The sequence below is a fragment of the Abramis brama genome (genome assembly GCF_963993115.1).
Source record: "Abramis brama genome assembly, chromosome: 8".
NCBI lineage: Eukaryota > Metazoa > Chordata > Actinopteri > Cypriniformes > Leuciscidae > Abramis > Abramis brama.
In genome coordinates, this window is record NC_139970.1 from 18,788,151 (window position 1) to 18,803,320 (window position 15,170).

The 15,170-nt window shown below is 37.1% G+C and overlaps 1 protein-coding gene across 4 annotated transcripts in view; it reads right to left on the reverse strand.

Annotated features, from left to right (window-relative positions):
• The window catches only part of myo16 (myosin XVI), a 221,366-nt gene that overhangs the window by 86,237 nt on the left and 119,959 nt on the right, over positions 1-15,170 (reverse strand). For all 4 annotated transcript variants that reach the window (XM_084122649.1, XM_084122646.1, XM_084122648.1 and 1 more), the window contains exons 9-13: positions 13,902-14,052; positions 12,905-13,055; positions 11,448-11,558; positions 6,909-6,974; positions 4,764-4,891 (exon numbers count right to left, since the gene is read on the reverse strand). In XM_084122649.1, the coding sequence (XP_083978775.1) occupies positions 4,764-4,891; positions 6,909-6,974; positions 11,448-11,558; positions 12,905-13,055; positions 13,902-14,052 (607 nt within the window). The remainder of the gene's footprint in view (positions 1-4,763; positions 4,892-6,908; positions 6,975-11,447; positions 11,559-12,904; positions 13,056-13,901; positions 14,053-15,170) is intronic.

Below are 15,170 nucleotides of genomic sequence, written 5' to 3' on the forward strand. Positions count from 1 at the left end.
GTTGATGTGTTTTCCTGTAATAGTTCGTATTGTTAATTGTACGTTGTAGGAAGTAAACTGAGGACAACGCTGTTTGGCTAATTCATACTTATCCGACAAACACATACAAACTTCTGTTTAATATCACCAGCGCAGCAAACTTGGAATGTTTGTGGTTGTCGTTTATGTGATCAGTGTAAATTATTCTTTGATTATAGCTTTTATGCATTGTTTATCTACAGGCATGCTAAACATGGTTTTGTGTTTGATTTGGCTACTGTTGTAAAGCCAATGTTTAGTGTTCATATTGGGTTAATAGTTCTGGCGACAGATACAAAACTGTCCTAAAAAGACAAAGCTCAAATTAGAGTAATTAAAGACTGGAATGATGAATCTGTACTATGCTTACAAGACTGTTTTGATTGCACAGACTGGGAAATGTTTAAAAAGTGGGATGACCTAAATGAGTGGACTGATGTGACATGCTCATATATTGCTTTTTGTAGAGACATGATTGTTCCATGTAAACAGGTGAACATCTATCCCAACAACAAACCATGGATAACTAAAACTGTTAAGGATAGCTTACAAAAACAAAAAAACTCATGTTTTAAGGGGGGTGACATTGCTGAACTACAAATAGCAAAAAAGGATCTAAAAGATCAAGGCTGCTAGAACAGTTTGACCTGAGCAATAACCTGGTAGGTTGGATCCTTAACTTTTTAACAAACAGGACGCAAAGAGTGAGAGTGAATGGCAGTCTCTCTGAAAAAGTTGGTTCATCAACTGGCTCCTCACAAGGATGCGTACTCTCACCTCTTCTTTACATCCTGTACACAAATATGTGCCAGAGCAGGTGGGAAAACAGGACTATAATTAAATACGCAGAGGACTCAGTAATTGTTAGCCTCCAAGACAGTGAAACAGGTCATGGTCCAGTCATCGATGACTTTGTTGAATGGTGTGAGGCGTCTCACCTTCAACTAAATGTAGCCAAAACAAATGACATGCTCATTGATTTTAGAAAAAAAAAAAAAAAAAAAATTCCAAACACATGATATTACATCAATCAAAGGTCAAACTGTTCAATGCGTCCAATCGTATAAACACCTGGGGACGATAATAGACTCCAAACTCACATTTGAAACTAACTGTGAAGTTGTGTGTAAAAAAGGGCATCAGCGCCTGTTCTGTTTGAGGAACCTGAGTCACTTTCACATTGACAAATCCATCATTACCCTCTTTGACCCTCAAGCAGCCTGGTTTGGGAACCTCTCTTTGAAAAATAAAAACTCACTCAACCAAATAGTAAAGTGGTCTAGCAGGCTGATTGGTGAGCCACAGCTTAATGTGGAGACCTTGTACACAAAACAGTTACAGCGCATAACTGGTTCAATCTTAAACGACAGTTTCCCATCCATTGCACACAGAGTTTCAGCTTCTACCCTCTGGGCATAGGTTTATAATCCCCAGGTGTAGAACAAAAAGACACAAAAACAGTCCCTGCAGCCATTACACTGAGGAATAAGTCATAGCTATATTTTGCACAGGTGTTTACTTTGCTTTTATGTATGTATTCATTTACTCTGGACCAGTGTTTTTTTTTTTTTTTTTTTTTTGTTGTTGCCATTTCCTAATTTTTACTGTCTTAAGTTGAATAATGTGTGATATGTGCTCCTTTGTTTTCCATATGTGTGTATGAGGACTCTACTGTAAACAAAATCTACCTTCGGGTACAAATAAAGTAACTTGAACTTGAGATATTTGGCTACAATCGTTCTAAAAATACAAAAGTAACAGTGCAATATAGTCAGTAGCGATCACAATAGATCTGCAGTAAAAAAAAAAAAAAAAAAAAAAAAAAAAACCATACCATTCTGAAACGTTCAGCCGTTCTTGAACAGGTTCTGCTCGATCCTCTCCACTAACATTCTCTGGGTCTGATTCGGGCTCAAATTGGTATGGAAATATTGACGCCATTGTTTATAATACACCAAAGCACAAACTACCGGTAAAGGTAAGGGCCGTGGCGTTTCCGAACAACGTGCACTTGGCGGTTAGCGAATCACAACACACTGGGCCAGCTAACCAGTCTGAGCCCATTGTGTATTTTTGAAGGGCTTCATAGAACCCGGAAATCATCCGACCGTTTTTACAAGGAGGGACAGAGCAGTGTAGAATAATAGCTAAAAATGTGAAAAATAATGCGAATTTTTAAAAACGAAGCATGAACATGTTACAGTGACATTGTGTGTTACAACACAAACACAATCAAGCCTTTGAAAAAAGGTGTTTTACCACCCCTTTAAGAATTAAGTACTTTTATAGTTGATATTTCTTGCTAAATAATCTTAGATTAATCTGCCCAGAGTTGGTCAAAATGCCATGATTGTTTTATTCTCAATAAGACATGCATAACCTTGCGAAACAGCCTTTGCATCAGATGCACATTTACTGTATGATGCCATATTGCTGTCTAGGTAGGCAGCAGATTTCAGGAAAGAGCTAATTAGCTACAACAGCTTTTTCAAAACTGTGAATGATGTGCACTATATATATATATATATATATATATATTAGTGTTGATTTATTTTTCACCAGTATGTTTACAGGGTGTTAATCGACACCACGGCTCAACTACTAACAAGGGCTTTGTAGGTGTAAATCTTGTCTCGTTACTGCAGTACATCCCACTTCATATTCTTAAATGTACAGCAACTTTATTAATTACATACGTTCAATGTTACGACCTCTTAAAATGAGCCATAAAGCACAGTCAAGGAGCTCGCAGTGATACTATCGTCTCCACATGTGGCGTAAAGAGCCGGGATCCTTCCAGACACCCGCGAGAGAGAGTGAATGGAAGAAAACAGTCTGAGCAGATGGTTTTAAAAGGTCATTCGGCCTCCCACTAATCATTTTCTGGAGGGTCTGATGCCTTTTCTTCCCATTTTTTCATTTCTTTTTGGGAAATCTATTCTGGGTTGTAATTGAACTCAAGGGCGCAATGCATTCCTGAGCCAGTAGCGAGTAGGTGTTTGTGTGTGTGCTCGTGAGCCTCTTGAACCAGCATTCCAGCACTTTTGTTTCCCCGGTTCTGTAGTCACTAGAGCATGGCCCTCACCTGCGGGACGAGCGTGTGTGTGTGTGTGTGTGTGTGTGTGTTGGTGTGATGGATAGCCCACGCAGAGAGGGTATTAAAGTAGCTGTCAGATCCTCTCTGGCTCAGTGAAACCCAGGATTGGGCCAGCGGAGAAGCATCAGAATGTGAAACAGGATTTAATTGTAATCAGAGATGACCGGAGTGCAAAACAGGACAGAGTGCGGGCTACACCACTGCCACTTCATCCATTAATCTCCCTGAGAGCTTTTAACAGGTTTGGATTTACACCGTCCCCGGCACATTTGTCTCCGTGACAGCGTTTAGCGAGAGCCTCTCGGGCGATGTAGGAGTCGCTATACCAAAATGAGGGAAGGCATTTCTAATGCGACCTCATTTGGACCTCTTTGCCAGAACGGGATCACTTACTGATGGTTAAAGGGTTCCCACACCTTTTGACCACATTTCCATTTTTTTTTTTTTTCAGTCATTTGTGATTTTTTAAAAATACTTGTAAATAGTTATTAATATATAATATAATTAATATAATATAATATAATATAATATAATATAATATAATATAATATAATATAATATAAAAATGCATATGAATTAACACAACTTCAACCAAAAAAATATGCATTTTTATATTATATTATATTATATTATATTATATTATATTATATTATATTATATTATATTATATTATATTATGCTGGGCAACGATTAATCACATCCAAAATAAAAGTTTGTGTGAACTGTATATAATGATTTTATATAAATGCACACACATGCATGTATATATTTAAGATACATGTGTTATTTATATATAAAATATTTATATAATATAACTTATGTATATAAATTATTTTGTGTAAAATATTTGCATGTATATACACTGTATATATTTGCATGTACATACATACATACATACATACATACATACATACATATGTGTGTACTTTATATATACAAAATAATTATATACAGTACACACACATATTATGTAAACAGAAACTTTTATTTTGGATGTGATTAATCGCAATGAATCGTTGCCCTGCAATTAAATTATATTATATTATATTATATTATATTATATTATATTATATTATATTATATTATATTATATTATATTATATTATATTATATTTACTTGTGTCCACTTACCTGCTTTTCAGCTAATCAGTGACAATCAATGGGTGAATGTTAGGTCACCTCATTAATATTAATACCTGATAAAGCTTTTATAAAGTTTATAATTTCAAATTAAATTATCCCCTCATTCAGATCATTTCTATGCCCCTTTATTTACACTGGACAACAGTTTGAGGACATGCATTTTGTCAGTCTTTGTTATTTAGAGCGTAAAATCGCCACCATCCTATTGATGAAAGACTTCCTTTTTACTTTTTATAGGTGTTCCAGAAAGAAAACATTCAGTTAATTAATTTTATATATAATATAATATAATATAATATAATATAATATAATATAATATAAATATAATATAATATAAATATATATATATATATATATATATATATATATATATATATATATATATATATTTTTTTTTTTTTTTATTTTATTTATTTATTATTATTATTAATTGTGCAAGTAAGACATGAAAAGGTGAAGAATGAATGACAGATGTGGCAGTGTTATGCATGTCAGTGGGCGGCACCTGATGATGAAACACTGTGGGCGTCGCTCCTGCAGCATCATGTGATAAGCGCGCTCAGCTGAAGAGAAGATATGAGGCGGGAGAGAGGAACACAGACGACCACTGGAGCTCAGATACAACTGACTGACCTGAGAGAGAGAGAGAGACAGAAACATTACACATTTACATAACTCTGCTAATTTCCCATAACCTGTGCTTGTTAGTATTGCGATTCTTCAAACACTCTGGTCTGGATTAGTACTAAACCTTTAAGCATTAAACTCCTGCAGTTAATTAAGCCTGAGGTGCTTAGCGTAAAGACTCTTTAAACACTCTTTAGACATTTAAAACTTTATTTTGCAGACAATTGCAGGTCTTCGTCTTAGGTTTGCTATCTTCTATTGCCTTTTGTAAGTTAAGAAATGTAATCTTAAAAGAAAAATTCTAAATGCGACCAACAGTAATTACATCATTGTGATATTTGCATATGAAATTCTGACTATTCTTTATTCTTACATCTACAATATGCATACTGAATTGTGATTGGTCTTTTCTTACTTGCATTTATTTAAACATGTATAGCCACAGCACAGAAACTTGATCCTTTGATCCAGGCAATTGAAAACAAGACGCTGAGCATCATGGTGACAGCTAAACGGCTTTGATGCGAATTTCACATGACCCTTTACCACTGAGACACAACACACACATACTGTACACACAAGGGCAAAGGAAGGAGAGAGGAAGAGAGAGTTGCAGGCTGTGGATGAATCACGAAAATTGCAGCCTTTAAAAGGCAGTATACTGAGGTCCACGATTGACCAAATGTATAAACACCACATCCATATGTGCAGAAGACTATTGTCATAGACAAAGTTTGTATAATATTCGGTCTACTGCTGTGAAATTCCTTTATCTAGTTTTAGAAGGCAGCATACAGTAGATGAACATTTCACTTTTCGCTTATGATATCCCACAATCCTGTGCATGGACAAAACAACAAACAAAACAAAACAAAACATTTTTGCATTTAAAAGACCCCAAAACACAACAAAAAACAAACTGAAATCAAACCAAAACATAAAAAGCAAAACAAAAACCCCAAAACAAGAAAAAAAACCACTGAAACAAAACATCAAAACAAAAAAGAACACGCCCCCCCCCCAAAACAAACAAACAAACAAACAAAACAAACACCAAAATTAAATTGAATCTAACATTTTATTCTAGTTAAAAGTTAGTTAAAAATATATATTTAATAATATTTTAGTTTAGTCAGTATAGTTTGAATTTTAGACCGAAGTGATTGGAATTTATTGAAAATTAGCCATACAGCATCGCTTGGACAGTTTGAAAGGACAAGATGGAGGCTGTGCACTGAAGGACAGAGATTGATATACAGACCCTAGATTAAAGTATGTGATAAAGGAGGTCAGGTGATGTAACCTGAGCATGATGGTGGTCTGAGGCCATCACAGATGACGCTATATGTCCTTCTCTTTCAATGCGGCATTCTGCCTCTGAGCCCCAATCTAGGGGACACACAGGAGAAATCATGCCTGAAATGAGTCTCTGATGCAGGGGGCCAACAGGGGACAGACGCCCCAGCGGACCCACTGCATATCATTTATAAAGTGTGTGTGTGTGTTCTATCTACTCCTCTGCTCCCCTTCACGTGCCAATAAAGCGTTACGCCGGACAGATGGTCATCTTGTCATCTTTTATTTTTCTTAGCGGTGGGCAGCACATGCTGTGTGTCCCTGATGAGTGTTCTCTCATCAACTCTGTCTTTCTGTGGACAGCCAGCTGTATCTGAGGGGACGGCGGAACGGCAGTCGGGCTTGAGAACTTGAGAACCTCTAACAATATTGAGGAATATACAGAAATAAACAGAGGAAGGAGGGGAGAAGATCTGATGGGTAGATGAAGAGGGCACAGGAAGTGGGTGCTGTATGTTGAGTAGGCTATCACTGTCAGGAAAGACATGAATAATTTATCAGAAGATCAAGTCCTGTTTGAACTAGATGTGTTACGCTGCGCTTAGTGTGTGAACTAGAGAACAAATCAAAAAGGCCAGATATACAGATGCACGTTCTAAATAATACTGCTGATGAACTGAACATTGATTTCATAAAAAAAAATCCACACACACTTGTCTATACTTACGAGATTAGAGTAGATGGGCAGGTCCTTGTAAGGGTTAATGAGGAGAAGAATGTGTCCAATGTACGTCTGAAAATACAGAAAATTTGAGTTATGTGAACAGTGACATTCCATCATATTGCACACAAATAATGACAAGAACTGCCTGAAGTTAGTAGTTTCAATTTGATTGGTTGGTGCTACGCAACTTCTGGGAGTCGGGGAACACCCGTCTCCTTCGAAATGTTGTCACTTTTACTGGGTTGATGAAATGAGAGCTTTTAAGGAAGAACTAATCACTGTTTTTGAGAGAGACTGTAAGATTAACAGCACAAAATCTTATGTCTGAGCCATAATATACAGTGGTGGTCAAAATGATTGGCACCCTTGGTAAATATCATTCATCACAATAGGTAAAAACAAAGATTACAGTTCTGATGTGCAGCGAAAGCTTGTATAGCTACACGAAATAGAAAGTGACTGTAAGAAAATAACATTTCCATTTCCACCATCAGGGGAATAATTAAGATGTTGCAATTAAACCGGAGAGGTTATGAATCTGCCTGGATGATGACGTGTGACTGTATTGTCTTAATGCATGGCGAGGAATATAATATGACTGGCCTAAGACTCGACAAGAATCATAGCTTGAGATTTGTGAAAAAATTAAATGAGTCTTGGGGTCAGAAAGCCTAAACTCCATGGAACGGGTTCTATGGTCAGATGAAACTAAAAAATAGCTTTTTGGCAGTAAACCCACGTGATGCATTTGGTGCAAGCATGCACGGTTAAATATACAGCTTTATCTTTAATGTTGAGGGCCTATTTTTCTGCTGGAGGTCCAGGACATCTTGTTCAGACACAAGACATCATGAATTCAAATTTCAACAAATAAAAAATAAAAAAATCACAACCTGGCTGCCTCTGCTAGAAATCTTATAGCGGGCCGTGGTTGGATCTTCCATCAGGACAATGATCCAAAACAAACATCAACATGCAAATGTGTCACTGAGCACACAATGAAGGTTCTGCCATGGCCATCCCAGTCCCCTGACCTGAACCCTATAGAAAACTATCTATCAACATAAATGAAGGATCTGGAGAGATTCTGTATGGAAGAATGGTCTGCAATACAATACTATTCACAAGGTTTGGGTCAGTTCTTGTTCTTGTTTTTTTTTAAGGTACTTTTATTCAGCAAAGATGCATTAAATTGATCAAAAGTGACAGTAAAGTCATTTAAAATATTGAAAAATATTGTTTTTAATAAATGCTGCTCTTCTGAACTTTCCATTGACCAATTAATCTTGAAAAAAGTATCACGTTTTCCACAAAAAAACTTTAAGCAACAACTGTTTTCAACATTGATAGTAATAAAAAAATGTTTCTTGAGTGCTAAATCAGCATATTACAATGATTTCTGAAGGATCACGTGACACTGAAGGCTGGAGTAATGATGCTGAATATTCAGCTTTTCCGAATAAATTGCATTTTAAAATGTATTCAGATATTTTAAAATGTTAATAATATTTCACAATATTACGGTTTTTACTGTATTTCTGATCAAATAAATGCAGCCTTTGGTAAGAATAAGAGACTGCTTTCAAAAACATTTGAATGGTAGTGCACTTCTGCAGTTCTTCCATGTCAATGGCATCACCTATTTCAGATAAACTCACCCTTAAACACCACAGAAAAACACAATCTAAATTGTATCCAGCGGTTATGATGGCACTCATGAGTCCCAAGGGTTTCAGTGCAGGCCAACAGCTAAGTTACCTCTCATCAGGGTCACCAGCCTCAATCCTTGCCCCTGGTCAGAATACTCAATAACAAGCCTTATCGCCAACACCACAGCAATGCCTCCTGGGAATAGAGGGCCAGGTTGCTGCTGTATAGTCTAGTGAGCTCTCAAGAGCAACCTGAAGGTCAATTACCTTTCAGTCTTAGTTTCACAAAACATCTGATGAATACTGGCATACTTGGGCTCTTTTTCAGAGGATCGTGAACATGTCCAACCTATTTGCTATGACAAGACTCAGAAATAGTGTGATCATAGAGCATCCTTTGTTGGTGTGGAGGTATACTAGTCCATATTAGAGAAGTTTGTATCTACATCTAGAGTTGAATGAACTAAATAAGCAACATCAGACAGGACTTCACATCTGCTGAGGGAAACATGGATCAATTTCCTTTTACAAAGTGCATGTCTGGCATCTCTCACTCTTTCCATCTCATCCTAAACGATCAGTAACCATCACCATCTCGATCCATCATTGCAGTAATGACAGACATCATTAGACCCCATTACAGTGTAACACAAAAGGCCCCATCTCTGCTCTCTCCCTCCATATCAGTAGGGAGACTTCATTATGCCCCATTGAAAAGTGTGGGAATAGCAGTGGCCATTAAGCACAGATTTGGCTCCGGTCATGAAGGAGCACAGTGTGTAGTCGACTGCCAGGCACTATGGACCGCAGGCCTGTTTGAACGATCCAAGTTGAGGTGGGGGATGAATATAGAGATGGATTTATTCCTTTAATCGTGTTCTGATTGATTCATAAGAAAAGAAAACTCTCCTTTAGGACAGAACAAGTCATGCCACATGAAGAGAGGGTGTATAAGCATGTGACTGTAAGAATGGATGCTCTACAGAGTTGTTCATGCTGAGAATTGCTCTTTTGAAAAAAACAAAATACAAATCAATGTACCATACAAACATGTACTGTAAACTGTCAACATTTACATATTTAATTTTAGCAAATGCCACCAAAATTCTCGCAAACAGATAAAGAAAATTCAATATATTACCCAGCCCCATCAATGACCCCTCATTATTCAGCAACTTGGCAAGTCATTGTTAGTCATTTCACATATATGAAAAGGTGATCATAAAAGTCTTAGGTACATCATGAAAAACACAAACTCAATCCTAAGGGCCCTATTTTAACGATCTAAGCGCATGGTCTAAAGCGCAGGGCGCAAGTTCACTTAGGGCGTGTCTGAATCCACTTTTGCTAGTTTAACGACGGGAAAAACGGTCGGCGCACCCAGCGCATGGTCTAAAAGGGTTGTCCTTATTCTCATAATGAGTAATGGGTGTGTTTTGGGCGTAACATGCAATAAACCATTCAGAGTCTCATCTCCCATTCCCTTTAAAAGCCAGCTGTGCTCGCACCATGGCGGATTGCTATTTAAATGATGGATTTTGATAGTGGAAAGACTGAACGCGTCTCCAGTGTGCATACGGATCTGCTCGTGCGTGAGGTTAAAGCGTGCAAGCAGACCATCTATGGGACAAGCCGGATTCCACCATATCTTTATATACACAAAAATAATATTTAACATTTTTTTATATTTGGCATGTTTGTGTGCTGCTGCGCATCTCTGTGTGTGTAATAAGCAGAGTGTTTGCGTGTTGTGCACCCGCCTTACTAATGCGCCCTTTAAATAACAAAAAAAAGAAAAAATACTATTGACTTTAGACCAGGTTTTTGTTGGTCAATGGCGCAGTCCATTTCAGTTGCCTCAAAATAGCAACGCGCCAACAATGTGCCAGAACACACCTCGTTTTCAGACCAGCACGCCCATGCGCGCACAACTGGGCGCAAATGCATTTGTTATTTAAACAACTAGGCGCAGGACTAGCAAAAAAACAAACAAAAAAAAAACTAGCAAAAAAACAAAACAAACAAACACATTGCGCCGGGTGTATGATAGGCCCCTACGAATCAAAAAAAGGTAGCAAATGCTCATAAATCTAAATCACCAGTGTTTGCAGTATCCATGGTGGCAGTAAATGAAAGGAAACTGATTCACTGCATCCGAATATGCCTACCTCCATACTTTATAATAGGCGAAAAACAGTACGTGAGTCAAGTAGTATGTCCGAATTCACAGTATTCATAAAAGAAGATTTGTGAATGGAGGTGAACTGATGCAACTGAAGCTGGTAGGTCGCATAATAATGACAGCATGGCGAATGTTGTCAATCCTAACATCCGGATTACATTAATACTACACACTAAACATACTTTTTTTAACGTATACTTTTTTTTTAATCGCATATACAGTATGCGAATGAGTTAGTACCATTGTAGGATTACAGTAGCATCAAGACATGTAGTAAACATCAGAGGCCAAGATTTATAGCAGCAACAGTCATGGCAGTAATAGTAGCAGTAACGACAGCAGCCGTTAACAGAGAGTCAATGTCTTTTCATCTCCCCAGGGCTGGCTCAAGTCTTTGGCCTGAATACAGTGAGACCTAGAGGGCTGCCATCCAAACACCAGTCCCTGGCCACACTACAAACAGAGGCCTTGGCTGCTCTCCAAGACCACAAGACAAGAGATCCAGCAGCAATGAGTGTGCGAGAGGCACACTGGACCGGATGGCTTGGTGAAAGAGTGTATGATAGAGGCCAGAATCCGGATGTCGCCTCCCTCAGAGTGGGTTAAAACAGAGAATGAAGGACTCTTGCTGGAGGGGCTAGACTAAGGGTTGGAAAACTAAAAGCAAAACAAAAGTCCAATTATAGTATATGTGCTTGTATATTTACATACATATATCTGGTCGTTGGCGAAGCGCTTCTGCATCTCATAGAGCAGGCTGCTGTCCGTGAGCTCGCTGAGGGATGCAAGGTCATCGTTAGGGGCAGGAGGCATCAGTTTAACCTGAAACACATTATCATATACATAAAAAAAAATAATAATAATAATAATAATAAAAATCTCCATTTGTGTTCCACAGATATACAGATAGATATCTTTGGGCAAACTATTAGGTGAACTATATTTTAACAAAAGCCCCTGGTTTTATTGCGCAAGACTCATCAGGGCACGTTATTATAAAAATAGGTAACAATTTAGTTTAAGGTCCAATTCTCACTATTAACAAGTTGCTTATAAGCATGCAAATTACTATCATATTGTCTGTTTATTAGTACTTATAAAGCGCATATTAATGCCTTATTCTGCATGACCATATTCTACATCCCCAATCCTAACCAATCCCTAAATTTAACAACTACCTTTCTAACTATTAATAAGTAGTAATTAGGAGTTTGAGGCAAAAGTGATAGTTAATAGTTAGATTTTTTTAGACTATTATGCTCACCAAGGTTGCAATACAGTCAGAATAATGTATAATATCCATTTTCTTTTTTAATACATTTCAAAATGTAATTTATTTCTCTGACGGCAAAGCTGAAAATTCAGCATCATTACTTCAGTCTTCAGTGTCACATGATTCTTCAGAGACCATTCTAATTTTGCTGCTCAAGTAACATTTCTTATTATTATCAATGTTAAAAACAGCTGTGCTGCTTAATACATTTTTTCAGGATTCTATGATATTATGAATTTTAATTTGTATTGTTTTTTTTACAATTTAATGCACCATTGCTGAATAAAAGTTATTTCTTTCAATAAAAAAAAAAAGAACTTACTGACACCAGCTATTTGAACGATAGTGTAAATGCATTGTGATTACGTCATGTTGTCTTATCAATAAAATGGTAAAAGAAGTGGTAAAGTCCACTTTCTGCTTCCTAATACACACACATACACTCAACTTTCAGCTCACACAGCACTGCATGCCTGAGAGTAATGGAACTGATTTCCTCAGTTTTATCAGAGGTCAAGGGTGTGTAGGGTCAGAGTGTGAAGTGGGATAGATTACTAATGCTCTCTACATCCAAACTATGACTGATTCTACTCACTGCACACCGATAGCGAGGCAGGACTTTCTCAATGCATGCCATTGATCCAAAACCTGCCTTGGTGAGACGGGATCTAAGTGTATTAGATGTTACTCATTTCTCTTTATTACCCTTTAAGTAATGTGCAAGACCAGAACAGAATACAATTGCTCTGTGCAAGTGGAATGTATGGGATCGGTTCAGTTTTATACTGTAAATTATTGTGGCTATGCATTGAAGCTATGCTTTAAAACCTATGACTTTTTTTACACATTCTTTAGGATACAATTTTCCCCAGATAGTTCTCATCTCTCCTCTGACCTGTTCCAGTTTTCCTGCAGTGCTGGGATACGGTCCATCCAGCCCGTTATCAAGTGAAGGCTGCTGTGTCAGAGCTCCTCCTGAGTCCCTGAACATAGCCTCCTTCTCCAACAAACTGTCCCTTCTAGAGATGGGTAGAGCCATAGTAGCTCTGAAGGAAGGGAGAAACAAATTAATATATATATATATATATATATATATATATATATATATATATATATATATATATATATATATATATATATATATATATATATATATATATATATAAAAAAAATCCATCTTTGCTGCATCTGAAGTGGCATTTAGTTGTATTTACAAACTGTTTAATGCAGCTCAGAGGTGACATGAATGCATTTATACCTTAATTGCATAAATAATGATATGAGATGAATGTTTTAAATATAACATTTAGAAATATACAATTATTTAAAAAAGGTACTTTAAATATGAATTTAAAATGACCAGTAGTTGGTCTTAACGCGCAAGTAATTAAATAATTCAGCCGATTCATTCAAAATGGCTGATTTATTCAGGTAATAAGCTTGTGACTTTATGAGTAAGTCATTGAATCATTCACTCAACTGATTCTTTCTTTCTTTCATGAACTCATTGATTCATTTAGTAACAAAACACCACTGTGTGTTGATCAGAGATGCACAATGGTTTCGCTGTGGCTTTGTTTGAAGCTATTTTTGCTTGCAAAATGAAGCAATATTGTCTCTAAAATAAAAGTCACTTCATATTAACATCTAGTTTATTGAACTTTTGTATAAAATCAATCACATTTGCAGCTGTACTAATATTTGGGGCGACTTTAATATTGCCTAACTATTTCATGGTATAAATATAAAACATGTACTCATACAGGGAAATTTTTTTGTCTTTTGCTAGTCATTTTTTGATGTCGTCTGAATTCTCTAAAATCTTCAGTCCATGGACTGGCCAAACATTCACTGAATCAAGAATAAAGTCTGTAAATAACTACTATACATACAGTTTTTTTACAGGCAGGTTGTTGTCCTGGTTGACCTCTGTGCAGTGCTCTTCTGATTGAGGAGACGGGACCGAGGGGTCTGTCTGTCTCTGTACCCAGAATTCCTCTGCTCTCATCAGCATATCTGCAATCTGCTCAGTAGCAGCGACGTCTGAAAAAAACAAAAAAACAAAGTCACAGTGGGTCAATGTATAAATCATCTTACTAGAAGCCAGAAGTGACTATAACAGAAGAGCTGATGCAAGCCAATTATAGATGAAGTTGATTTCAAAGAGACTTATTTTATTTTTAAATAAAGTAAAAATCTTCAACATAAGAAAAAAAGGCAATATTGGTTTGGAAAGGCAACGTTATTTAACCATTCCTTTTTGGGTGAACTATTCCTTTTGAAGGAGAAGGCAGACAGTTTAATCTTTTCAAAATCTGACAATTATTAGTGACTAAAGATGGCATTTATTATGTCATTTTGAGCCATGATTTCCCCTGGGATCCAATCAATGTTCTCCCTCATTCCCTCTGTATGTCTCACCCCCTGCTGTCTCTCGCATGGATCTGGCCGTTTTTGTGATGGGCATTGAGCCCTGCTGCAGATTGATCCATCTGTGCTCTGATTGGGGGGGGACGGGGGACGGAGAGACAGATAATCCTTCCCTCCTAAAAGAAACCCTAAGAGAGGATAAGGGACCAGCCTTTTGTCTTTCTCAAGAGAAAGAGAGTGACACCCAAAAGAACAATCCTCCAATCGCACACATTCTCTCAGAAAGTCAGATATATACCACTGCTCTCTAAAGAGACTTTAAGTGAAAAGAAAGGATTCACTTTGGCTCTGCGTTTCATCCCAGACATCCTTGAGTTAAGCTGGGGTCTTAGAATGAGCTATTGATTAGAGTCTGAGATGCGGAGCGCTGGGGAAAGACTGATCTAACACCTTGCTGGAGGTTTAGTACGAGGCGCACGAGTCTCTGTCTTGCAAGCCAAGTAGCACACTGAAAGAGTGAGATCATAATCAATAAGTTTGTTGTTTTCCAGTAAAAAAATAAATAACTCTAAACATCCTCAAGATACTTGAAGCAAAATTGCATAAGATACTAAGAATTTTCAGGGAAACGTGCTTCTTGCAATACGTTTATTTTTCTTATCCCATTGGCAAATTATTTTATTCTTGCTAACATATTTTTTCCTCTGAGGTTCCTCAAAACAAAAATAAACAAATAAAAAATATGTTCTAATAAGTGAAGTACAGTGCTGTATTTAATTTCACAAGCAAAC